Here is a 27,018-nt window from a genome sequence, read left to right on the forward strand (position 1 = left end):
AGAGGTCAGGGATGACTGGGTGACTCAGTCGGTTAAGGGACTGCCTTCGGCTCAGGTCATGATCCCAGGGTTCTAGGATCGAGCCTGCTTCTCCCTCTGCTTGCTGCTCCCCCTGCTCCTCTCTCTCTCTCTGACAAATAAATAAATAAAAAATCTTAAAAAAAAAAACCCAAAAAACTGAAGAGGTCGGAGAAAAGGGTAAGACCTAGGAGCAAAGAGACCTAAAGACATCAAGTGACACAAAAGCGTTATCTTGTGAGGTCCCTAGCGTGAAGCCTAGGAGAGGAATTGTTGAAGTCAGATGGGTGGTACCTGGTTATCCATGGAGCCGGAAACCAGAACAGGAGGGCCTGGGAGAGAAGCTGCAGAGGGGAAGGGCCCCAGAGCTAGTTAAGGTGCCAGCTCAAATGCAAGTCAGGCCAGAGGGAAGCTGGCACAGTTGTAAACCTCCTGCAAAGACAGGGCTGGGGAGGGAAGCAGATGTGGAGATGAATATTCCAGAAGCTACACCAGCCAACCCAGGCTGTGACTAGCCTTTAGTTAACATAGAGCAAGAAATAGGTTCTAAGTAAATGTGTCTATTTTTTTATTTCAAAAAACTCGTTCACCTTCCTCCTCTTGGTTTCCTTGTAAAAGTTTCTTTAAAAGAAAAGAGTCAACTTCGTCTTGGCCAGGAAAAAGAGACTTATCCAAACCTAGATCTGTGGTCTGGGAGGCCAGGTATGAAGTCATAGCTGCCATCTTGGCCTGAGTTCCCAGAAGGAGAGAACAGAGGGAGGTGAAGCAAAGCATCAGATTCAAGAAACAGGGGTGGAGTGCCTTGGACAGGTCAGGGCTAGGGCCACCCTTTTCAGTTTGAGGCCGACTAGAAGGCTCACAGAGTCTCCAGCCCCCACATTTGTCCTCGGGATTGACTTTTCCTCCACAAAAACATCTTCAGAGATGTGGACAAGAAGAGTGTGGGCAAGGGAGTGGACAGACACATAGCCAGTGAGTGGGTGTAGTAGTTCTCTATTGCTACATAACAAATTACCACAAATTTACTGGCTTGGAACAACACCATGTATTTTTCATGGTTTCCCTTGGTCAGGAGTCTGGGCGCGACTTCGCTGGGTCCCCTGTTGGCAGAATTCAGTTTCTGGCATCTGTAGGACTCTTGGTGGCCTGCAGGAAAATCTTTCGGACTTCTAGAACCTCTTTGAGAAGGCTTGCCTGATTAGGCCAGACCTACTCAGGATAATCTCTCTTTTGATGAACTCAAAGTCAGCTGAATTGGGACCCTAATTATATCTGCAAAATTACCTTTACTGGAGTGCCATAATATTCCCATGTCATACAGGCCACACTCAGGGGAAGGGGATCTTATAGGGTGTGTACACCAGGGAGTAGGAATCTTGGGGTCATCTTAGAATTCAGCCTCCCACGGTGGCTGAGAGAGAGTGAGTGGCCAGTGCTGGTCTATTCTCTCCATGTAGCAGACCGTAATTTTGGAAGGGGACATGGGGCTGGAGAACAAGGATTGAAGATATTATTTTAGGGATTTTTGGCTGGTGGCCCTAATTCATGAGAAAACAGAAACCACTACTAAATACAATCCAAGGATAAAAGCTCCCATAGTTGGGAGATGTTCTGGGCCCACCCTAGTGAGGGGATGGTGAATAAAAGAGAGCTCATTTTCAGGTTTGAGATTCTGTGGCATACAGAGTTCCCCACTGAAACTGTTTTTGAAAACAAACCGTTCATGTTCGCTAGTAGGTAGCCATGCTTGTTGGAGAAAGACCCAGTTGTGGGGCCTGTTTGTCCTCAACATGGAGGACAAAATTGAAGACATTTCTGTGTATTTAACATTTAAAGTGCCGGGGCGGGGGGAACCCAAGTCTGTGAGTTGGGGTATTACTGTTCTTACAGAGTGGTCTTGTAAGCCTGCGTCTACCAATGGGTTATTATTTTTTTTTATCAGGAACGAAATAGGGAAAATCTGCCTTCTGGGCAGACAATGTTGTCTCTAGTCAGCTCTCCCCACTGTTCTTTGTTCCCTGAGGACTATTTAATCCAGGTCTCACTTAATTTGATTAAATGGAGTCTGTTTTTAAAAACAAATGCTTCCCCCCATTATAAACTCATAGATTTTCAGTGTAGAAAATATAAATAGGAATAAACAACCCACATCTGTTGCTGTATATTACTAGTTACACATCTGTTACTAAGCAGAAACTTGTCAACATTTTGTCAGATAACTCCCCAGATGTTATAGCATTTGTAGATAATTCTCTACAACTGAAAAATAAAGGGAATTCAGTTGTTATGTTTGCTCTTTGATATATATATATTTTAACATTTTAATGTATTCCCAAACAGCTTTCTACAATAGCATTTTAAGTACCTACTTACTTGGATTCCGTACATACCTTCATTTATGGACACAAACTCATAGGGCCTATGTTACATTTCAGATAGATGATAAATACCAAGTCAGGGTTATCCGCCTTCGATCAGTACATCTTTCTTGGTGGTCGTGATCCTGTTGTTTTCACCCCGTGCTGCCTGTGTTAGGGGCTCCAGTGTCATTGACGGAGCGCTTGCTGCTTGCAAAGGCAAAACTTGTGCTTTATATTTACTTTTCCCCTAGTCCATCCCCAAGGTTACTTGTAAAGTTTTTAAATACCTCTTTTGTGAGCACGAAGCCCTAATAAGCAAACCACTTTGTTGAGACGGGAGTATTAGCACTGGCACAGTTTACTCATTTTACTGCGCGGTTGCAGACTTTGCGAGTCAGCAAGGTGCCCCTGCCGCACCTTCGTTCCACACACAGACTCTGTGTGCAGCTGTGTGAGCTGCTGTTTTTCTTTCCCTTGCCCTTCTCAAGGGGCTGCTGTGGCACAAATCTGTTTAAACAAAGATGAGCCAAGGATCAGACTTTAGAAGCTGGAGATTTAGCCTATTAGAAAACTGAGCTTTGCAAATGTTGAGAGTATCGAGGATTCGTGGGGAGAGGGGCAGTCAGATATTGGTGGGTGGTTGAGCAGTGGAGGGAAAAGAACTCAATGACCCAGACAGCCATCAAGACAACTTTTGACCTAGTGCCGCATTTCCCGTGAATAATGAAAACAGACCCACGGAAGAACCCAGATGAGCATAAACATCTTTCATGATCTGGCTGAGTCTACATATCACAAGTTCTCTTCTTTGGCTTTTTGAAATACATGGTGGATTGGTTGTGTCATGATGGGGAGTGAGAAGCTCCTAGCATTTAGTGTTCGGGGGCCTTGGAAGATGCCGGACAATTCCAATCAATGGAGAATCTTTTTACCTAAAGTAACAACATGGTCTGGTTGAGAACTTCTAACCACTTCACAATGTTTGGTTTCTTATAAGGATTGGAGCAGAAAACATGAAACTACAGCCGTGAATTCTGGGGCTTACTAGAAATTGTCTAGTCCTTTCTCTCTCTCCCCCATCTCTCGGAGTGGTTCTGCAGAGCTAAAGCTGGAAGGATATTGGTCCACGGGAGGGAGTATGGGCCAGGGAAAAGGAGTACAGCACTTTTTAGGTTAGATATTTCTCTCCATGTGTACTTGGGCTGCAAAAGTTGAGTCATTTTTTCTGATAAAATCCTGTCTGGTTGTTTGTCTCCTAGGCCAGCTGTTCAAAGGCAGGAATTAGCCAAGTACCGTCCAGCTGTTAGTTCAGTCATCCTCAGGGGTATGAATTCTTTGCCAAAAGAGCCTCAGAAAAGGCCAGAGAGAAGGACTTGCAGGGAACACTGACTCAGGCTTGAGATTTGTTTTCAGGCTGTTCTATTCCCCTCGGTGAGGGGAAGCAGAGGCCGCCTACATCATAACTGATCTCAGAAAGTCAGAGCTGCAGGAGGCCTGGGAGACCAGCTGGTTTTACTCTTTTATTTTGTATTCTAAGAAAAGAGACCCGGAGAGGTTAAATGACTTGCCTGAAGTTACAGAGCCAGGTTGTGACAGAGCTAGGTCTGAACCCAGACCTTTTGATTCCAAATAGAGCATTCCTTCTACTACCCCAGCAGCTGCCCTTTGACTTCTTATTTTATTTATTAATGAAACTTTGCTGGCTTTCTTTCCGAAACATTCCCTGCCCCCACGAAAGCACTGCATCATTATTACATTTAAACCTTCTGTAATTTCTGAGACCGTTGGCTTCAGGCATAAGGGAAAAGCACCTTTTATGACGAGAGAGCAAATGCTCCCTGTTTGTGACTCAGTAAGCAAGAATCCACTCCTTTTAAATAATGAAAAAACTGTAGAAGCGTTGCCCTACATTGTCTTTTGGGAGAAAAATACACAATTAAGCTGTTTAAGTTTTCACATGTGGTGTTTGCACGTTGTTTCCCCGAGGGACTGCAAAATATCTTCAGTTTGCTTATTCTCATAACAACCCTGAGATCGTTACATTCCATTCATGGTCTTTCTTAGAAAGAATGCAGGCTCTCTTTTTTTTACCTTCATTAGACATTCTCCAAGCCTTCTGAGGTCAAATGAAGAGGAAAGGCAGGATGGTAGCTATGTGACGGAATACCAGCCTGGTGGCCAAAGCCCATAGACGGATATCTTTTGAAGCACCTGGAGTTCATTTCCAGAGCAAGACTTGAGAACCTGAAAATATCCATCTTGGAGAAGCTTTGGCTGGCTGCTGTTGGCAGTCAGGACTAGGTGTCTTTGAACATGTCCAGGACATTTTTTCACAACCACCTTGCCCTATTTTTCTTGCTTTCTGCTGGCTTTGTCATGGCTTCTCAGTAGCCCCCTGGGTGATGATCTCTTTCTTCTCATCGGCTTACTTTGGGTTTTCCAGACCTTTCCTGTCGGTGCCCCACCAAGCGAACACTTAATAATCCAGTTTGGTGGTGACCAATTCTCTCATAAAAGTTTGAGTGAGGCGTTTCCATGAAAATTTGCTGGATTAAAATGAAAAAGCACTGAAGAAATATGGATGTAATGATGTTTCTCCATAATTGCTGTCTGTGGTGGAATATCAGGGTTTAGGACTGGAGATGTGGGCCTGGTTTTCAAAAGGGGAAGAAGAAGATATATCAGCTAGGAATTGATGGACTGAACACCGAGCCCCTTAGTAAGCGAATGAACAAACTAGAATCTGGTATAAGATCACCAGGAATAAATGAACCTCACAATCCTTTATAGTGTTAATAGGCTGATAGATCGGAGAAATGCTTAATAATTTGTCCCAATTTCAGCAAAGTCTGTAGTAATGATAACAATGAGACAACATTTATTGAGTTCTTATTAGTGAAAGAAACTGTTCTAAGTGAATAAACATCAAGTTTTGCTTTTAAGGATGTGCCTTGGCGTCTCTTAACTTTAGATTCTTCATTTAAAATAATGGAGCTTGGGGCACCTGAGTGGCTCAGTCGGCTAAGCCTCTGACTTTTGATTTCGGCTCAGGTCATGATCTCTGGGTCATGGGATCAAACCTGCATCAGGCTCCGTGCTCAGCTCGGAGTCTGCTTCTCCCTCTCCCTCTGCTCCTCCCCTGCTCATGCTCTCTCTTTCTCTCTCTCTCAAATAAATAAATCTTAAAAAAAATAATGGAGCTTACCTTTCCAGTCTCTCTCCGATCTCACCAGTTAACAGAGAGCTAACTAACTGGTGGTTCTTCACTCCTCGCTGTCCCAAGATTTCTGTCCTGACCAAGCTGTTGAGCTCTTGGATTCTAATAACATTTGGAGATAGAAGGGGGTTCATTACCTCAGGTGGTTGGGTTTCCTAAGAGGTGGGAACGTGCAGGAGCAGACATCCAACAGGTGTCCCACTCCCAATATTTGCAGTTGTTAACTGGCCGGTCAAGAGGAGGTAAGAAATAACTATGTGGGTGACTGTAGCTTTCATGTTCATAACCCATTCATGGTTCTCAGCCACTTTTTATTTGCCATACTTCCATATTATATCTGGATCAGACTATCTACGATTTTTTTTTAATCTTTGTGACAGTTTTGAAAGGCAGATTGTACTTTTCCTAATTTCAGTTGGAGTAGAAAGCATGAGTGATTTGCTCAAGGTTACTGCTAAAAACAACAGAGCTGATCTAGAATACATGTGTTCTGACTCTTGACTCCAGTGGATGGAACACTCCTTCACATGGTTAAGAGCCTCTGGTGTGTTTCAGCAGGCCAGCATTCCAGGGAGGTGGAGCATGTCTGTGAGATCTGACAGAGCAAAAGTCTAAGTGGCTTTAAGCCAGAACTTACCTGGGTTTCCTAGTTTGGCAACCCGTGGGATTCCTCTTGCTCTTATCTGGGGGTGAAGTGGTACCTCCTGGCAGTGAGTCACTCCCTGTGCATTTGAACAAGAAGGCAGATAGTATCTTGTACTCTTGAAGCACTTTCCCTTTTTCCTAGCCTGGCATTCTAGGGATGAGATGATCTTGGGAATCTGATGGCGTATCTGGCTCATAACTAAATAAGGTTTTTTGGTTTTTTTTTTTTCATGAGTACTTTATGGCTCCTTTAATTTTTCACACCTGATATCCTTGGCATTGGATCTGAACTTGAAACAGAATTGTCCTACTGCAAAACATATGTCCTATTCAAAGAATTCCACGAAGGAAGTCTGTGGGATTCTTCAGTCATTTGTTTGGTGATCCCTATGACAGTCACCGTCTTCCTGGTGACAGAATCAAGAGTGTAAAGATTTCACATGTTGCCCCAAACCTCAGTTTTCTCAAACTAAAATGACCAGATAGGCCCAGATTATTTCCAAGATTTCTTCAAGCTTCATCAGTCTTATGATTTGGAGCCTGTTGTCAGAATCAGAAGTTTTTCTGGAATGGCAAAATACCAGATTTTAGTTGTTTTAAGGTAGGTCCCAAGAGAATAGAAACAATGAATATCTTATGCCTGCCTTAGAGTTGAAGGCCCTGAGGCAGTGCCCTGGGTGTTTGCTGGTGAAGACTGGAAGGTGTGTGATGGGGCAGAGAGATGGAGTTGTTTTCTGTTGAGCGTGGAAGGCACCTGAGAGGAGGAGGAGTTCTGTCTGCAGAGGAGGCAGGAGACACAATCAGAAGACACTGGCCAAAACAAGCCTCCCAGCTGGCTTATATAATGAGAACACGAAAGGGTAAAAACTGCAAATTGGAGGTAAGGCAGAGAAGGAGGATTATCAACAAGGGATAAAACATCAATTAGGAAGAAACTTCAGAGAATTTGGGAGACGGTGAATAAGAAATTTAAATCTGCTTTAGCTCTGTGGGGACTTTGGACTTAGATTGCATTATGTTGGGGATTTTAAGTGTGGGAAGGTTGAAAGTAAACCTGTTGGCTTTGGCATGTGGTCTAGATCAGGCAGAGAGCCCTGCCGGGTTGTCGGTGTTGCCGCTGGCAATGTGGTGGCAGAATCTGGGCTTAGGGACTGCGAGAGGGAAGAAATGGCCGTCAAGATGGCTGCCGCTCAGCATCCCAGGTCTCTGTGGCTCCACCGCGGATGGAGAGAACAAAATGGCAGATTCTGTCCTGCCTCCACCTCGGAAGGTTGGCTTGATCATGATTTTGAATTTGTTTTTGGGGAGATTCAGCTGTCTGTGGTGGCAGAAGGAAGAGGCAAGAGAAAGACTTGAGGGGATGGTTTGAGTTTCTTAAAACAAATCAAAGAGGACTACCCCATCTGATATGGATTATATGTTATTTCTGGAACAGCTCTGCCTGCTCTAAAAGGATCCGAAGAATTTCCTCCCACAATCTGAGGGGACGTCCTGGTCTCAGGCCCACATTACAATTGAGAAAGCATTTGGCGGTCAGGAATCTGGTTGCTGAGTTCTCTGTGTTAGTGTTTGGGAGGCAGCAGGCCATGCTGGAAGTCAATGGGAACAGAATTGGAAACCAGGAATCCTGAGCTACTCCCCTCTTCTCCACAGCCCCCCATCCCCACCTTCTAGATAATTCTTATCTTGTCAAGACCAGATACAATAATGATGTGGAAGTGTTTTGTCCCGTGTAAAGCACTATGCATTTGACATGGCCTATTATTATTATTATTAATTATTATATTTTCTTATAATTTTTATTCCTGTAGGGACTGGTTAGATACTGTTAAACCATAGAAAGAGAGGCCTTCTACCAGGCTAAGCCTGGTTTGGGCTCCGAAAGAACTTAAGAAGCACATTTGGGGGCATTTGCTGCTATACATATAAACGAACTAAGAAGTAGGCAGATTGAATTTCTTTGTGCTAGGTAACCCCAAATCTCTGAGCTCTCCTTTGCCAGCAGGAGCCACCCACAGGGTGTTTCTCACTTACTCTCATTAGCTGATTTGTTTGTATAAAATGAAATAATGATTTTTTTCACCTCAATCATTAAGCAAGAAGACTTGCTATAGACCATCAAGATTGGATTGCATTTGGAGAAAATGCATCATTACTCATCCTAATGATGAAAAATTATGTCGTTTAAAAGGAATTAGTATTGGTGCATCTCCCTGGAAACAAATATCACATAAAAATTCATATTTACATAATAAATAAATTAGGGGTTAATTTTTTTTTTTTTTACAAAAAATAGAATACACCCTACCAATGGATTTATAATAGGATTCCTTTACATAGACATTCCCCAATGCCTTTACAATTTGACTAACCTATTTCACATACCTTTTATTTTTCACAAAGAAAGGCACATCTGGATACTACAAACCAACGGTTGGGTGTTTGGGCTCTTTAAGAAACAGTTTCTGCTACTGCTTGTGAAATGTCAGTAAAGCATATATCACTTTACCAAAAACACTACCCCTGCCCCCCTCCAAAAAAAAACCCACCATTTCAAACTGCCTGTGTAATAAGGATTTCTAAAGCTCAACCCCACATTTCTTTATTTAGAGAAATATGTATTATACCTTAATATTGGAACCAGCAAAAAACTGAGTGCCCTTGAAGTTTCACAGTATTAGGGTTTGATTTGTAAGCCTTTTTTTTTTCTTGTGATTTTGACAGAATAGCCAGTTTTCTCTCCTACTAGGCGTCTCGCTGTATCCTGTTTGCAGGGCAAGACCCACTCAGGTCTAAGGAACACTCTCCTTGGAGGTGGCCTCTGGGAGAGTGAAGAGGAGAGGGCGTTCCCTCCCTCCCTTCCTCTTCCCTCTTTCCCCCACCCTCCTTCCTTTCTCCTCCCTCCTCCCTCTCTCCCTCCTGTCCAATACTGGCCAACTGTGTGTTTTACTGGAGGGAAACCTTGGTTTCTAAAGTAAATTTGAGGTGTGCCCTCAAAATTATTTCTCTGCATTTCTTTGAGGCTTTGGGAGTTGTCAGCTTGCCCCTCCCACGTCCTCTATGTCTGTCCATGGCTCCAAGTCTTTGAAGCATTCTGTGCTCTGGGCAAGGCTCCTAGCTGCAATTTTTCGCTAAAAGCCCTTCTTCCCCTGCCTGTGAGCAAGCCTTGAGCCAGATGTGGGCAGCCAAGGCAGCCTCATTCCAGGCAGGAGGCCTGGAGAATAGAATCTTTGTTGGGTGCATTCACTGGAGCCTGGGGCAGGCCTTGGGCCCCCTTGCCTCTTGAGGGGGCTGCCGGGTGCTGCTGTGAGTGGGTTCCTCCCATGCCTCCTCAGCCTCACTGCTCTGGGCAGAGTACCACAGGGCAAACCTTGTTTTCCTAAGTTTTGAAAAGCTTTTGCATTTTGTATTGCCTGCAACATTTTAGAAAATTATAGGGTATTAGAGCTGAATGGGTTGATAGTAATGACCTATAACTATTTGTGTATTGTTGCTATGAACTCTGCTGAGGGGTTTTTAACCGGAGATCCCAGGAATCTTCCTCTCCTGTCCCTGGACAGGCTTGAGGAGGTGGGGAGCCACCGGGAATCTGTGTTTGTGGGCATGTTTCTGTAGGCAGCTTTCATTCGACTCCCAAAAGGGTCCATAGATCAGAAGAGGTGAGAAACCACTGAAATCAAGTCCAAAGTCCAGTCGTTCACTCTCCCCACCCCCTGAACACACACACACACACACACACACACACACACACACACACACACGAGTTCACCGACAAGGAGACTGAATCCAGAAGAGATGGTGTGACAGCCAGAGAAGCCCAGGGCTGGGCCTGGCTGCTCATGTTAGCTTGAGCGCAGGAGATGCCTGTTGGGCCCACCTCGGGTGGTAACTCATATGGCATCTCAGGACAGTGATCTCTTTATAAGACGACCCTTGTTCATCTTATAAATAAGGCCAGTGCAGCACCTTGCTCACTGTATTTGTTGCTGCTCACTGTATTTGTTGAAAGAGCGAAACTTCGTGGTGAGCAGAAGTACAAGGAAGACGGCTCAGTAGCTTGATGCATCCAGTTACCTGAACTCAAGAATTATGAATCCTTTGTTTTTCTCCTCCTCCCTTTTCCTCCCCCCATCACCTCAGTTCTTGGGGCAATTGTTAGCAGTGCGAGGCCGCCCAGATTGTAAGCCACTCGTTCCTTGGGCTCTCCTTTGACAACTGGTTAATGACCTACAAACATAAGGTCAGTGCTTCAGACTTTGTTTTATAAAGTAAGTCATGTATGTCAGCTTAAGCATTTCTCTTAATTGACCTGATCTCTACACGTGGATATACGTTTTAAACATTCGATGACACTTCTTTCTAATTGTAGGGAGGCCTAGGTTTTAATTGAGATTTGTTTACTGTTTACTGGGATAGAATGATAATAAATGGAGACAAGAGACAGTTGTTGAGGGCATGTGATATGTGGTCTGTACTGGGCTCTGAGTTTGCATCTTGGTTATGGAGTTTATAAGGCCCAAGGGCAAAGGGTTTAAGTAACTTGGCAATGAGAGAGACATCAAAGAAGAATAAAAATGTGTCAAATTAAGAGATACTTATTCGCAAGGACTGAAGTTGGTCAGGGAAGTAAAATATCTGTTGCAAGCTATGTCTGTCTAGGATGACTGTAAAAGAAATAGATTCTTTTTTGGGGGGGGTAGTTTCCTAATGGATAGGAAAATCAAAGGATATTCTAGAAAGAGCACTGTGAGAAGTCAGCGTGCAAGTACAAACGCCAACATTTTATTGTTTTCATTTTTATAGTTTTTTTTTTCTTTTTCCCTAAAGACCTTTTTAAAAAATTGATTGCTATGCCAGTGAAGTGCTGGGTGTATCACATGCATTATTTAACTCAGCCCTTACAACAGGAAGCTGGTACTGTTGTTCTGGTCACTTTACGGGGGGAGCAAACTGAAATTTAGAGACCTGAGGTCCTCTAGCACAAGCCCATACAGCTAGGAGCCAGGATTCAAACTCAGAGCTGTCTGGTTCCAGAGCTGTATCACCCAGTGTCATAAGGAAACAATTAGAGTTGGAATGAAAGTATCACGGGTTAGAATCAAGGGAGACAAGACTTTACAGGACAGCTGGGGCCACGCTGGAGGATATTAAATGTTGCGTCTTAAATAAGGAGGAGATGAGACCTTGACACTTCTTAAAGCAAGTTGCCAAGGGCCTTCTTCACTGATATGGGTGAGGAACACTCATGTCATGAGGCAGGGGTTCAACCCTGTCAGGAGGTTTCTTCCAACCCGGAGATTCTATGATGGGACCGTGAACCCTTTGGCAGGTGTGTGTCTCTGTCATCGTTACTGCTCCTATCCCGTGGAAGTGACGTAGGAGCCTCCCCGTCTAGCAACTCCCTGGCACGTTTCTACAATGAATGTGGAAGACCGTTTGTGGTGGACGAGGGGATGGGCTGTTGGTGAAATCTATGTGAATATTTTTGCAATTCCAGCCCCCACTACGTGTCAGCTTTGGTGACAGGCTTCAGCGAGGCAGCGTTCTGTACTAGAAAGTGCGTGGACTTCGGAGCCTGTGGCCCCAACCGTGGGCAACGTACCTGACTGCCCCAAAGCCTCGTTTTCTCACTGGCAGGTGGGCACATGTCTGCTTATAGGATAGCACCTTGCTCACTTCCTAAAAGTCCAGTATGTGAAGCACTTCTCCACCAGAGGAGGTGGCCTCTGGTTCTGTCCACATTGTCGTTGACGATGAGCAGCCGCTTCGTGTGTTATACCGGAGAGAGCTTCTCCATGCAGTTGGATCAGGAAGCTCAGACACCTCATTCCTAGAAGAAATACCGTGGGGAAAGTTCAGTCAGTTTGGAATAACGCGACCTTAGTTCAAGGCCTAGCTCAAGCAGTTGGCAACTGAGGCCTTGTGAGCTTTGATTGAGGGGAGAGCTATGAAAATACCTTGTGAATCCAGAGAGCTTGTCTAGACTTTTGGGCAGAGTGACAAAATGCTATTATGCCATGTCAACTAAAATTTCATAACCCTTGGACTCACACGCATCGTCCTTTGCTAAAGTCTTTGCAGGATCCAGGAAGACTCCCTGTTTGAGGAGGTTCATTTTCCTCTTTGGTTTTTGGTCTCCAGGACCACATGTCCCACTCTCGCTGGCTGCCAGTAATGACGGGCCGGTTCTGGCCTTGTCCCTGCACCAGCGGTGGGATGTTGGCCTGTCCGCTGCGTTCCTGAGCCCACAGTTGCCAAGGAGACCCAGCTGGAGCTGATCTGCTGGGCTGAGTCACAGCATCTGGTTGGGACAAGTTGGGACAGTATCTTTTCTATCACAAGTATCCCCCTGGGACCTACTCAGTGCTCACCACCTTGCCAAGTTCCTAGGTGTGCATGGAGGTCAGGCACAGTTGGTCCCTTCTTCTGAGGAGGTTCTTTTTCCAGAGAGGAGGTTAGCATAATGCATTCAGTAACAACTGCGAGTTCTTCAGGACTGCTATCATTTAGGGCTACTTTGTCTGTCAACGTGATAATTACTACAAAACCCAAAGTAGGGGGAGTTCAGGGATGGTTAGCAGAGTTAGAGAAGGTTCATTATTGGTTATTCGGGGGATGTTCACGAAAACACTCATTACTGCTGCTCAGGAGAAGGAAAATGGTGTCAGCCGAGTGGCCCAACCTGGCGGCTTCCATGGGAAATCAGGGCAATCAAAAAGAGCCTTGCCTCAGGGTAGAACAGGATTCCAGAGGTTTAGCATGGTCAGCACAGCTGGTCAGAGTTGACATTGCCACTCAGGGGACAGGGCTGGGAAATACAGGGACTGTGAGTTCAGCTCTTGAGTTTGCATTTTAATTTTGTGTTACTTATTTTGTTTTTTGTTACCTGAATGTTGGTCTTGAATTCTGTCAGATACTTGCAAAATATTCACCATCAGGCAACCAGGAAATTTGTCTTTGGGGACCCGCTTAGGGAGTCGGACCCTGACTTCAGGTTGTCTTATAGTCTGGAAACCTGGATCCCAACCTTAGCCTTGCATGTGTTCTGCTCCTTGCTATGCGCAGTGTGGTCTATGGACCAGCAGCATTATCTGGGAGCTGGCTAGAAATGCAGACCTCCAGGTCCACCTGGACTTGTGGGTCACCATCTGTGTCTTTTTTTTTTTAAGATTTTATTTATTTATTCGACAGAGATAGAGACAGCCAGCGAGAGAGGGAACACAAGCAGGGGGAGTGGGAGAGGAAGAAGCAGGCTCATAGCGGAGGAGCCTGATGTGGGGCTCGATCCCATAACGCCAGGATCACGCCCTGAGCCGAAGGCAGACGCTTAACCGCTGTGCCATCCAGGCGCCCCACCATCTGTGTCTTAAGGTGATTCATCAAAGTGTGAGAAGCACTGGCCTAAATGGCAAGCTCAGGAAAGGCATGGCTTTTCTGTTGTCTTCTTTATTATGTCGCATCCCCAGTACCTATTTCAGGTTTAACACATGGTGGCTGCAATAGCCATGAGTCTTCCTCTGACTTGGGCATATCTCAACCTCTAGGGACATTGTAAGCTTCTAGGGAACTAATTGTCAAGTGGGGCGTGTGGGGGTGGGGGAGGTGAGTGGGTTGGGGTTGACCTTCAGTGGTTGAAAAACGGAAGTGAGCATTAGAAGCACAGGTGGTGGGGGCGGTTTTCATACGGATGCTTTTGAACAACTCAAAGCCTCTGAAGGTGGGTCACAGGATTTGTATTTTTTAAAAAATCTTCCCAGCATGTTCAAGAATGTTTATTATATCACATATCATAATCACATATAATAATAAGATATTTAAATATCTGTCAAGAAGAAATAGATAAAGGAGCACCTGGGTGGCTCAGTCAGTTAAGCGTCTGCCTTTGGCTCAGGTCATGATCCCGGGGTTCTGGGATCGAGTTCTGTGTTGGGCTCCCTGCTCAGCGGGGAGCCTGCTTCTCCCTCTGCTTGTTGCTGTCCCTGCTTGTATCTGTCAAATAGATAAATAAAATCTTAAAAAAAGAAGAAATAAATGCAATGGAATACAAATCAGAAGCTGAAATGAATGAAATAGAGCTGCATGTATAAACATGAATAAATCTAAAAAATGTGTTTGGAGAGAATAATGTTGCAGAAGGATGTGTGAGGGATGTTACTATTTATTTAAAGTTTAAAATGTTCATATGTATGTAATGGAAATATGTATACGTGAACGGGGATGATAACCAAGTTCAGGGTATTGGTTAACTTTCGGAGGGAGGAAGGGAAATCGGTGGGAGCTTTAATAGTCCCTTCATGTTTTATTTCTTAACAAAAGAAGCAGTAAAAAAATGTTGCAGCAGCAAATATGGAAAAAAAAGGTTTTCCCCAAAAGAATGAATACATAATTATTCATGGTACTGTTTCTATACTTTTTCTGAATGTTTTCAATATTTCATTATAAAATGACTAAAACAAAAGTCTCCTGGTGATTGTGATGCAGGCAGTTGACCTTTGGGAATTCTTGCCTTAGATGTTTCTAGGAGTTTTTCAGTTCTCAATGTGTTTGTGTGCAGAGAACTCTCCCCCAAGCACCTCTCTTATTCTTGTAGATGGCTGGTGCCTATCAGGCTGTGCCCAAGGCCTGTGGCTTCCCTGTATTCTGTCCCCGTAAGATGCAGCCACTTCTCATGCTGGTGATGTTGGCGAAACCCATCAATCTAGCTCTACTTTGAGGACCTAGCCTACAAGGCCCTCTTCCCTGTTGTCTCCTTTTCTCCTTTATTAAAGGAGAAGTTCTGTCCTACAACTACCGTAATCTTACAGCTCTAACCTCCTGCCTTCCCATCCCCAAGGTGCATTCATTTTCAGAACACCTTCACTGACACTCCAGTGGTAGGGCTTTGTATCCAGATGGATCCCAAGAATTTTCTTGGCCTACCCTGAGCATCACCATTTGCAATCAGTTCTCCTATTGCTGTATGTGCTTTTGTAACTTCCTTTCTTACCCAAAGTGTCCCTAAAATTTAATCAGTAAGGATGACACCGATTAGTCTGTGACTCAGGGAAGGTTAAGAAGGAAGAAATGGCTCTGGCAGCTGGTGCCAGAATGGACTTTCAAATTTAATTTAATTTTGTTATTATTATTTTTAATGTAGTCTATAGCGGTAGTTCTAAGCCAAGGATGATTCCCCCCTCCCTGCCTCCAAACCAGGGGACATTTGGCAGTGCCTAGAGACATTTCCAGTTTCTAAAACTAGGGGAGTGCTACCAGCATTGAGTGGGTGCTAAACATCCTATAATGCACAGAAAAACCCCAGCCCCCAATAACAAAGAATTATCTGGTCCAAAATATCACAGTGCCAAGATTGAAAAACCCTGTTCTCCACATCCTCACACCATGCATATCCCCCTGTCAGTGAGGGAGAATATTGGGGGCTGTACCTCCGTTAGTGTGGGACCGTGGAACAAGGATACAGGAGTCCCTGTGACTATGTGTATAGACCATTCCTGTATCATCTTCACTGCATGGTGTGGGCTAGGGAGTCAGTGGTTGTTGGAGATCTAAGAAGAGAAGAGATTAAGGAAAAACTGGAGAGGAACAGAGTCCAGGAGGTGGGGAGAGCAGAGGGAAGCTGCCTCTGATGCCTTTGCACTTGGCACCTTGCTATTAATAGTACCCTCATGCTATAGAAATACAGGATAGCATATTTAAAAATATTGCCACTGAAAAATGTGGTAGAGAGTTTCAGTGATGACCTTTAGTGAGTTGTGCTCTGCCCCCACTTGTCTGCGTTGTGATTTTGCCATTCGTCTCATGAAGAAGTGGAGTCTGTTTTTCCACCCCATGCATCTGGGCTGGCCTTGTCACTTGCCTTGACCGAAAGAATGTGGAAGGAGCGTTGATGTGTGACTTCTGAGGCCATTCAGCTTTGTTTTCCTCCCTGTTAGAGCATTTCTGCCATCATGTGAGGGATCTCAGCCTGACGCAGTCTCTGAGAAAAGGGTCCAAGCATTCGGCTGGCCCGGCCCCGCGTAGCTCCCAGCCAACCTTCCAGCTCAGTGACACATGAAGTGAGCTCGTGTGCCCAGCCGGTCCACAAAGTAGTGAGGAATAATAGACTGTGGTTATTTGAAGCCTCTACACTTTGGGGTAGTTTGCTACACAGCAGTAGGTAACTGGACATTGTGCCTAAGTGACTTCATCTGAAGCAACGGACGATGTATTTGCCTTAGACTATCGTGTAACTATCAGATCATGGTTAAGAGTTCTTCCTCCTTTGTTTCTCGTAGCACTTCTCGGAACTCCTGGATGAGTTTTCCCAGAACGTGTTGGGTCAGCTCCTGAATGACCCTTTTCTGTCCGAGAAGAGCGTGTCGATGGAGGTGGAGCCATCCCCAACATCCCCGGCGCCTCTCATCCAGGCCGAGCACAGCTACTCCCTGTGTGAGGAGCCTCGGGCCCAGTCACCATTCACCCACGTTACCACCGGTGACAGCATCAATGACGGTAAACCCAGAGCGGGGGCAGCACCTGGGACCATGGCATCTTTGTCTCTGAGCTCCTTGGGGGTGTGGAGCACGTGTTACACTCTTGTTGGCACCCACTTTAGCCGCGTACCTAGTCCATGTAAAGTCCAGGGCTTGGGCTATGCAGAAACGCAAAGGGGCGTGGGATGCATTTCTTTATCCCTCGCTGGGTGCTCTGGGAACTTGCCATCACTGAATGGTAGTAGTTGCTTTCTTTGACCCTGTGGTTTGGGCAGCAGAGCATCCTTTTGCAACTCAGGTTGGCCTCTCTGGTTGACAATTCCAGGAAGTCCGTTGTTTTAAGAGGTCATGTCATTTTTTTTTCAGAGGAAGAGTTTTTCTGACCACTCTTCTCCACAGAAGCGTCTTAGGCGTTCTCTTAACCCATATTCAGTATGTTCTCTTGACCACATGTATATGAGACCTTGGTGAGCATTCCCAGGGCACCTAGCATTCTTGGTGACCCTTTCTTGCCCACCATCAATGCCATCAGTATGGTATTTGTTGAAGATCTAGTTTTCTGGGCTTTAGAGTATTAAGCAGTTATGCCATTTGTCTGTAAAGTGACTATCTTCCATGTCTGAACTCCTTTATCGCATATTATCAGTGCCTTAAAGTGTAGCCTTTCATTCACCTAGTGGTTCTTGAGTTCACAGGTGAGACATTGAAGGAAATATGAAGAAAAAAATGTGCACATTGCTCTCCTACAACTTATCATGTGGGGAACGTGAGAAATGAATACAACTGACAATAAAAATGTTGAACATATGCTAAAGGTGGTGATGAAGGTGATGTGTTCTGCAGGCAGACCTCAGTGTAAGGTCTATGTCAGTGACTAGTTAGGGGCAAACTACTTAATATAGTCAAACCTCAGGTTCCTCAAGTGTGAAAGGAGGATAAAAACAGCATCCACTTCATGTCCTGTTGTGAAGATTAAACATGCGAATCTATGCCAGCACCTAGCCCAGGACCTGACTCATAGTAAGGATATTGTTCTTAGCTGCTGTTGCAATCACTATTATTCCAAACCAGGAACTATAAGAGGAGAGCAGGACCTTAGGTAATCAGGAAGTTTTTGTGGAGGATTTCTCAATTTCCCAGGCTGTGTGCTCCAATGAAATATGATAGTGGGTTCCTACCCGTCAGACTTACTGTTGGATTATTTTCTTTTTGTTAGTTTATTCTTCATATGTCTGTTAGATTCAGTGAATTTGCTTTAGATTATAACCCTTAAGAGGGCAGGGACAAATTACAAAGCTGATGGAGCTGGTTGCTTAGGACTAACGAATGGAAACATTTCTCTGGGTAGTAGTTAGGATACTCGTCAAGTCAGGAGTTATATGGGATGAAGGTATAAAAACATTCAAGAAGAATGTTCACTTTTGTTCATAGTCATTCCCTATTGCAAAATCTCAAACAGTCCTCCATTGTTCATAGAATGAAGCCGACCTCACAGCATGGCTCTGGAGGCCCTTCATGGGCTGATCCTACCTCCCTTCCCCACCTTGTCCCATTGCTCCCTGTCTGCGTGGCCCTGGCATTGACTTCTCTACTCCATGCTTTACACTGCTTTGTCTACTCTGCGTTTCTGTTACCTTCTCTCACCCTCTTGTCAACCTCACTAGTTAAATTCTCACCGATCCCTCAAGACTCAACTCAGTGTCATCCAGTGTCTGACTCTCCCATCTGGAAGTTGTCAGCCTCTATGTTTTCATAGCACTGTTACTGTTTATTTGTTTATTTGTTTCATTTTTGCCATTTTTGTGGAGACTATTATTACACTTGTCCTTATATTTCAGCCATGATTTATTTTTCTGTTCTCTTCTCTATTTTGAGCTGGCTGCAACCAAGTGTGATTATGTGTTCCTGGTACTTGCTTGGCACATTGAAGGTATCTGATTTGAATTAATTGTGCAGGAAGTTGTTAAGGGAGAAGGTATGGAAAACTGAAGCATGTTCCACATCTCTGGTGATGGCGTCAGGGAAGACACCTGTTCTGTTCTTCCATGCATTGCTTGCTCGCTGATGATGCAGATACCCTGGGCTGTGTGCATTTGATCAGGTGGTATTTCTCGGCTTATAGCAGCTGTCTTGTATAGAAGCAAGCAGTGCCAAGGAGAAGTAGATATTTTATAAATGCTGTATGATTCACTCTTAAAATTCACTTCATAGCAATTTATTGAGTAATTACCTTGTACTTAACCTGACAGGGATTGTCCTAAGCGTTGAGGGTAAAAGAGCGAACACAATGAACAAAGATCTCCGCCCTTGTGGAGTTGACATTCTAGGAGATAGAGGTGGAGTAGAAAGTAAGAAAAGGAAAGAAGTAAAATACATGGTTTATTAGATGGTGATGAGCGATATACAGAAAAATAAATCAGAAAAAGGGGTCGGAAATTTCTGGAGGGGGTGGGCAAGGGTCTTAGTCTATTCGGTCTGCTTTAACAAAACTCCCAAAGACTAGATAGCTTATAAGCAACAGAAACTTCTTCCTTACAGTTCTAGAGCCTGGAAGTCCCAGATTTGGGTGCCAGCAGGGTTAGGTGAGAGCCCTCTCTAATCGCAGACTTCCTGTGCTATCCTTACGTGGTGGAAGGGGCGAGGGAGCTCACTGGGGTCTCCTCAGCTGTTTCTATTTGTGTGGGCTCCACCCTCATGACTTAAGCACCTTCCAAAGGCCCATCACATGGGACATTAGGATTTCAACATAAGAATTTGCGGGGAGCGCAAACATTCACCCCATAACAGGGGAGGAGGAATTGAAATCTTAAATAGGATAGAGGAGCCAAGGCCCTTCTTGGAAGGTAATGTCTGAGCAAAGATCAGCAGGAGATGAGGAAAAGAACTAGGTGTCTCAGGAAGAGGTTTGTAGGCAGGGGAAACAGCAAAAACAGAGGGCAGAAGCTGTGGGACTGGAGTCCTAACCACAGAGCCACACTTACAGTGAGATGGTTAGCGTCTGTGGAGTCGTCAGCCATTCTGCAGCCTTGCTGTTCTAGAATATGCAGATTAGAGAAGACCTCAGTGGTCTAGGCAGATTGACTTTCCCCTTCAATTCCATGTATGTTTGTTGAACACCTGCTGTGTGCCAGGCGCCATCCTACATACTTGAAGGACACAATAGTGAAACTGAGATCCTACCTCTAAGTAACTCAGGGTCTAGTGAAAATGCCGTGTACCCCAGTACTTTACCGGACAGAATATAAGCAATGTCCCAAGGGGAAATGAAACTGTAGGAGTTCAAAGCGGAGGGAGCATGCCCAGGGAAGATCATAGGAAAGGTTGCATGAATGAGGCAGAGTTTACGGGGGGCCTTGAAGCGTTGAGTAGAGCTGAAACAGTGGCAGTGGCTGGAGGGAAGCAGAGGGAGGCCTGAGGGCGAGGACATTGATTCTTTTAAAACAAGATCTCTAGTGAAATCACTGCAAATAAGCAGGTTTCTGAAAGTTCAAGGTCTTTTTCTCTTCTATGATGAAACGATTTCTCTGTATTTTAATTGTAATCAATAGAAATGCAACATAAGGGAACTCGTGAGTGCCACCTGTGCCAATAGTGTTGGGGAGAAAGAATCAGTGAGTCTTTTCCAGGAAGCCTTTCTTATCATTGGGCCAAAGCACGCACCTTTCAGTGCCTTCCCCTCGTGCCTTGTTCTGTTTGTAAATCCCGGGCTGCAATAGGGCTGTGCTAGTCATTTGCTGAGAACAGTTAATAGTCAAATACATTTTGCAGAGGGTTCCTGATCCACAGTTCATGTTCAGATATTAGTATTTCTCTGAGTTAAAGCCACCCTTCTCAGCCAGCAAAAGCTCTTGTATCAGTAGGGAATAATGAACAAGGAGAGTAACCGTTTGGACGTATGAAATCAAAGTTAGACAGTATACATGAGTGGATGGGGAACTTTCCCCGGGAAAGCTTTGTCTGGGTCTTAGCTTCCAGTATTTTTCTGAGTTTTGTGTGAAGGGGCAAATGTTTGGGAACAGAATTATTTTCTTCATTTGAACCCCAGTTTGCATCTGCCTTGAAGAAGGACCAATCCCAAGGATTCCCCTTGTGCCACGTGCCCTGTCAAGCAGATCCCCTCCCTGTTGGAGAAGGGTGGTAGCTCTTTAGGCAGTGCGTAAGGGGGCAGCCTTTAAAAATTGCTGTTCACATTTAATTTAATATTATTTTTCTCTTGCATTGGGAAAACAGCTTAGCAGAACTACGAGTCCTTGTTTCTAGTGATGGATAGTGAGTTAATTATTTCATTATACATGGGAAAGCCAGTGATTCAGATCTCCTTGTCCAATTTTCTTTAGATTAAGTGGAATTCTTCTGTAGTTGCCTCTAAGCCTAAAAGGAAGTGCTATACAGTTTGAGTAGACCCTGTCCTTGTTTATTAGGATTGTTCTCTTTCTTTTTCTCCTTCTTACCCTCTCCTCTTCTGACTCCCACTTCTTCCTTCTTCTTTGTCTTTCCCTATTCTCTCCCTGCTGACTCTCTCTTCTCTCCCTCCCTCCCTCCTTGAATCCCAGGCCAATTACGGAGAGCATATGTAGGTGCTCTTATCCTATTAACTTATCATGGGACGCAGATGGACTGTAGACCCCTAAAATTGTATACAATATTTTGGGCTATCTACATTTGTCAGTTTTTCTGCTGAGAGCATCTATACCTTTTTTTAGATCCTCAAAAGAGTCTGTGACCCCCCCGCCCCCCCCCCAAAAAGAGGTTGAGAAACACTGGTCTAAGATTACATAGGAGTCATCTATCTTCAGGACTGAATTTGACTATAGACTCCTCTGAAACACTAGTGCTAAAGAACTTCATGTGGGCTCAGCAACCACAAGGGCCAGCCCTTAGAATGTGGGCTCGGCCTTCAAAACCACCAGAAAGACATCCTGCATCCAGCTCGTTCATTTCTGTCCATGATTAGGACTGTTAACCATATGCCAGGCAGGGCTTTCTGTTCTACAAAAACAGAGAGAGAGAAGGTTATAAAGAGATAAGCAGAAACGTCCAAGTAAAATGTCTGTGGATATTTTTATACTCTGATGGGGAAAAAAGTTCATATTTGAATGACCAAGTCTTGCTTACCACATGGAAGGTATCTTCATGAGTTGCTCTATTTTAGTCATCTTCCTTTGTAATTAAATTGGGATGCTAGGTATTCATTTGCTTTGTTTTTCAATTTCTGTCTTTTTCCTAAAGAAGAAACTTAGTAGTGCTGGAGTAAGTCTGTTCAGGGATAACTAGACACGGCCACTATCCTCCCAGATGATATAGGAACAAAATTAGAACATACGTAAAATACCACCAGATTCAGCAAAAAATGTACAAGTATTGAAGTGATCTAATACAATATTTCTACCACACAAGAGCCAAGGTAGCTTTATTTTGGGTGGAATAAGGAATTGTAACTGTGGCTGTTCCAGGTTTGAGAGAGAGTGGGACCAGGGACATAAATAATAATTATCTTCCTTCTGATTAAGCCAGTTGGGCTTTTAGCGCTGGTAAGGGCAAGGGATGGCTGGGTAGGGTGGCTCGGTATGGAGACCCTAAATTTATGGAGCTGTTTTCACAGGTGGGAAGGAAAACTATAGTCTGTGAGCCAAAGATGAGCAGTGCTGCTGGTAAATGTGAAGCCTGGTGGAAACCAAGACTTGGGTTTTTTGGGGAAACAGATTTTTAGGAAAGTGGGATGGTGTTTTGGGAAAGAGTAGAAGAAAATGATGTCGCATGGCTGGTGATGCCAGAGCACAGGAAGATGTGCCTGGACATGGGTCCGTAATACAGGGAGGAAAGGGAAGGTGTATAATGTGCATGGCAAAGAAATAATGGGTTTTGAAATAACTGGATGAAGCCCACAGCGGGATTAGCACAGGATCCGGTATGCGGAGTAAAGGGTAGAGATGGGTCATAGATGATTGGGTTTGCAGTGTGCAGTGTTGAAGACATCTTGATGTTGAGATGTTCCAAGGAGGTGAGATGTCAAAGAAAGTCGCAGAAAGACAACGAACAGCTGTATCTTCATCACATTTTGTTCCAGCTACCGGCAAGAGCATCAGTCAGTCAGAGCCATTGTAGAGGGGTAGATTCAGGGGAGGAAAGGAAGTCGTGTTGCTCACCTACCCACAGAGAGGAACTGGGTCCTCTGATGTGGGTGGGCTGGGGATTCAGAGGTGGGGTTGGACAAGTAGAGGAGGAGTTGTCGTCTCTGAGTCTAGCACCTGGGCTATGATAGAAGCTCTTTTCCTATTCATCGTCTCTCTTGGTATCGCCTTTACTTTCTTTTTCTAACAGGCAAAAAGGATAATGAGGCTTCCCCCTTAAAAAAAAAAATAGAAAGAAGGAAAGAAAGAATGACTTCTTTGTCTGCCTAACCCCTAGAGTAGCTAGAACAGCAAACCAATGAGCACATCCATCTAGCAATTGAAATTACGTTGGGTATTCACGCGCGAGTCATCACTTTGCTTAAGGAAGAGAAGTGTACAAGAGAGGTTGTTTTGTGTGTGTTAAATAAATGTTTTGAAGTCAACCACGTGTTCCGAAGATATTTATTGAATTCATACTCTGAACACAGTATCCTCCAGGAGGGCCAGAGCAGCTAAATTCAGAACACCTGATAGTCTGCAGCGTCAAATTGCCGAGATTTGAACCTGGACCCTGCCACTTACTAATGGCAAGTTGCTCAACTCTCGTGTCTCACTTTTCCTGACCTTTAAAATGAAAATAATGATAATAGTACATACCTCGTACTGCTGTGGTGGGGATTACGTAAATTAACGTGTATTAAATGTTTACAACAGGGCCTGGCAATTAGTAAGCACTAAAGAAATCTTGCTCTCTTTAAGCCGATGACCGCATAACTAAATACGTAATGCACCAGGTGGCCACATAAGAATGACCAGAGTGAGGGGGAGAGGTTCTCCATGTGCAGGCACAGAAAGGACACGGAGTAAGGGAGGTGTGCGGGAGAAAGCGTGGTGATCACAGAGGTCCGTCTGATACATGGAAACATTGAGAACAGTGCCTGGCACATAGTGGACACTGAAAACATTTCAGCTAGTATTCATTGGTTTCAACGTGGGACTCTTTACCTCGGGAACATTGGATTCGAATTGTATACAAACCAAGGTGAGAAAATAGCAAACACAAATATTGCAGTTTTTGTAGTGGCTAATTATGGGCTCAAAACACATTAATTGACTAAAAATCACTTTTGGCTAGAGACCTACTTAATCATTGATCTGTTGAAAGCAATATACCAAAGTGGCAAAGACAGCAGGCTGTGAATGCCAGGTGAGCCCCACCGCAGCTGGGTAGCTTGGGGTGAATTATTTAATCTCTTAGGTTTCTTGTCTAGAAAATGTGGGTAATAGAATGCCTGCCTTACCTGGCTGCTCTTAGGATTAAATTAATATATGTAAAGCTCTTAGAATAATATGTAGCATATAGTAAACACTCACAGTGGAGTGTTTGCTCTTTTTACTGTTTTCACCCTTCATCATATCACTCATGACTGAAGGTTATTTCAGGGTCAAGGCTCCCAGGGAAAGGACCATGGACAGACAGGCTTCTAACTTTCATTTGGACATCGGGTGGGCTGTAGTTGAATAGGATTCTGACACATTCAGCTCCACTCTTGCCGTTCTCCCAGCCTCCAGCACCCAGCCTTAGCATTTTTTCCTTTAAGAGCTTTTTGCATCAAAAACCAGTCAAGATTTGCCAACTCCTTTGAAAAATTTCAAAGAGCAAACACAGTTATCAAACGCTGAGGGATTTAGATGAGGCATACTTTACAAAAATTTCCTTTTCACGTTAGCCCTGTTATACAAATAGCAAATGGGTATCTGTGTGTCTGTATCCTATAAGTGGTACTTGCCCCATGTGATTTCACTTTTTAAGAATATATACGCACACACTATATAGACATATGTCTGTATACATATATAAATATATATAACATATTTGTAAAGATACTGCCCCCTCCTAATTTAGAGTTGAATCTTTTTTTTCCCCCTCTTCCCGAGGAATCAGGATCTGTTCAGTGCCGTTATTTACGCAGTACATATGGAAATGATTGAGGATGTGCACTGTGGTGTTGCCTCCACATTGGCTTCAATTCTGTGTCTTTTCTAGCCCCTTCGGCACCCTGCTGTGTGAGTAGTCTTAGAGTCTAGCCCCACTTCTCACAGCAGCTCCATTTTGTCCTTGGATGGGAAGGACTTGCTCACCACCAGGAGATAGTGGCTTGTTTTTATTTCCTTGCTGATAGCTGAGTGGTGATGCTGAGGAAATGTGCCAGTTGGGTTTGACCTCTGACAGGAAACTGTTTATAAATAAAATCAGATGTTATGGGGGTTGTTCTTCTTCCCGCAGTATGCACTACTGACCTTATTGGGTGATGTTTTCCTTCTGAAGTGAAGCTTAAAAGGCATGTAAACACAATTTAGGAAAAAAATAATTTTTTTTTCATTCAATATCTGAGCATCAGGTTTTAAAAATTAGAGAGTATAGAGTGTATTGACTCTTGTTTTTGTAGTTTAACTCAATAACTCAAACATCTAAGGATAATTCCAGTTCTAAGCCATGGTGGCTCTCCTGACCTTTTTGCCAGTAAAATAAAACTACAAAAATAAGGTCAAGTGGAAAATTGTAATGCATGTTCTGTCCCTTTCATTCTACCCTTTGTTAACCCCCTGCCTCATAGGTTACATTTGTCATTTAGTTTTCTCTGATTTGATATTTATTTCCAGTGAGGAACAGAGGACAAGTCAGCACTTAGTAGTTTAGGATAAAAACCCTTTTCTCTAATGTCAACTGCCAATGGAATGCTGTTCTCACCAAGCTTCGTACTGGCTGACTTTGTTCACATGCAGTCATTTATTTTCTGATGTAACTGGTGGATCTAATCAGTTGATCTACAAATTTATTGATATGGTTCCCAAATGACGGTTTAGAGGAGTTATTACGGCAGGTAGGTGCAGCTATTTTGTTGCAGTGGGTTCTAACGTAATGGATTGAATTTCTTGTATACACATTCAGCTAGATTGTATAAGCCAGCTATATTATAGCTTCGTAACGAACCACCCCAAGACTCTAACTTTAACTACAGTCCTTTGTTATTATAGTCATATGTCTCTGCCTTGCCTGGAGGTTGGCTGCTTTAGGCGGGGGACAGTTGAGTGATTTTCCTAGGTTGAGCCAGATTCACTCACATGTTTAAGGCTGGGAGCTGGCTGATCTTGGCCAGGCTCATTTGGGGGGCAAACTCTGTTTTACATGTCTGCCCTCCTTCTCCTGGGGTCAGTAGATTGTCCTGGCACATCCTTTTCATTAGGATGTCAAAAGTACAAGTGTGTAAGTCCAGTTGTGCAAGTGCATTTTAAGGCTCTACTTGTGTTAGGAAGCTAACTTCCCTTTGGCCACAGCAAGTCATGTGGCCAATCCAAGGTGGGGATTAGTCCACAGTGAGAGGGCATTGCAAAATTGCATGGCAATGGGCATGGATAGAGGGGTGAGTATGGACCTGAAGCCAATTATGCAATTTATAACAGGCATGAAAGTACTCATTGACTGTTGTTGAGTCTAGGGACTCTGAATGGGCCCCCCCTTGAGCCACTGGGGCTTCTATCTAATAATTACCATCATAAAGCATTGTAAAATAGAGCAGGTAGAAGCAGGGACAGGGTATCCCAGTACAGGAAATTTAGAAATCATATAAAATCTAAAGAAAAAAAAAAGTCATTCATGTTCTGAATTATTCTCGAGATATTTTTACTATTTCGATATACTTCCTTTCAGCCTTTTTTCTATCACTTTCTTCATTAATAGTATATTAAATTTATGTCCAGATTTTTTCTTAATATTCTACAATAAATCTTTCTTTGCCTTGTTATTAAAAAGACTTTGTATATGGGGCGCCTGGGTGGTACAGTCGTTAAGCTTCTGCCTTCGGCTCAGGGCGTGATCCCGGTGTTCTGGGATCGAGCCCCGCATCAGGCTCCTCCGCTAAGAGCCTGCTTCTTCCTCTCCCACTCCCACTGCCTGTGTTCCCTCTCTCACTGGCTGTCTCTCTCTCTGTCAAATAAATAAATAAAATCTTAAAAAAAAAAAAGACTTTGTATGTGTAATATTACCATCCACATAAATGTTCCACATATGGATGCATAATAATTTGTTCACCTTGCCCTTGTTCTCTCCTGTTTTGCTTATTTTCAGTGTCTTGTGATTATAAATAATGCTACAGTAAGCATATCTGTGCACAAATCTTTATTTACATTTTTAG

At 44.0% G+C, this 27,018-nt stretch overlaps 1 protein-coding gene across 1 annotated transcript in view; it reads left to right on the plus strand.

Moving 5' to 3' along the window:
* CREB3L2 (cAMP responsive element binding protein 3 like 2) overlaps positions 1-27,018 on the plus strand; it is a 108,204-nt gene that overhangs the window by 46,671 nt on the left and 34,515 nt on the right. Inside the window, exon 2 of the mRNA XM_045792570.2 lies at positions 16,512-16,728. Coding sequence (XP_045648526.1) covers positions 16,512-16,728 — 217 coding nt within the window. The remainder of the gene's footprint in view (positions 1-16,511; positions 16,729-27,018) is intronic.

This window comes from Ursus americanus, chromosome 3, assembly GCF_024610735.1.
Source record: "Ursus americanus isolate L20-20 chromosome 3, mUrsAme1.1.p, whole genome shotgun sequence".
In the NCBI taxonomy this organism is placed as follows: Eukaryota; Metazoa; Chordata; class Mammalia; order Carnivora; family Ursidae; genus Ursus; species Ursus americanus.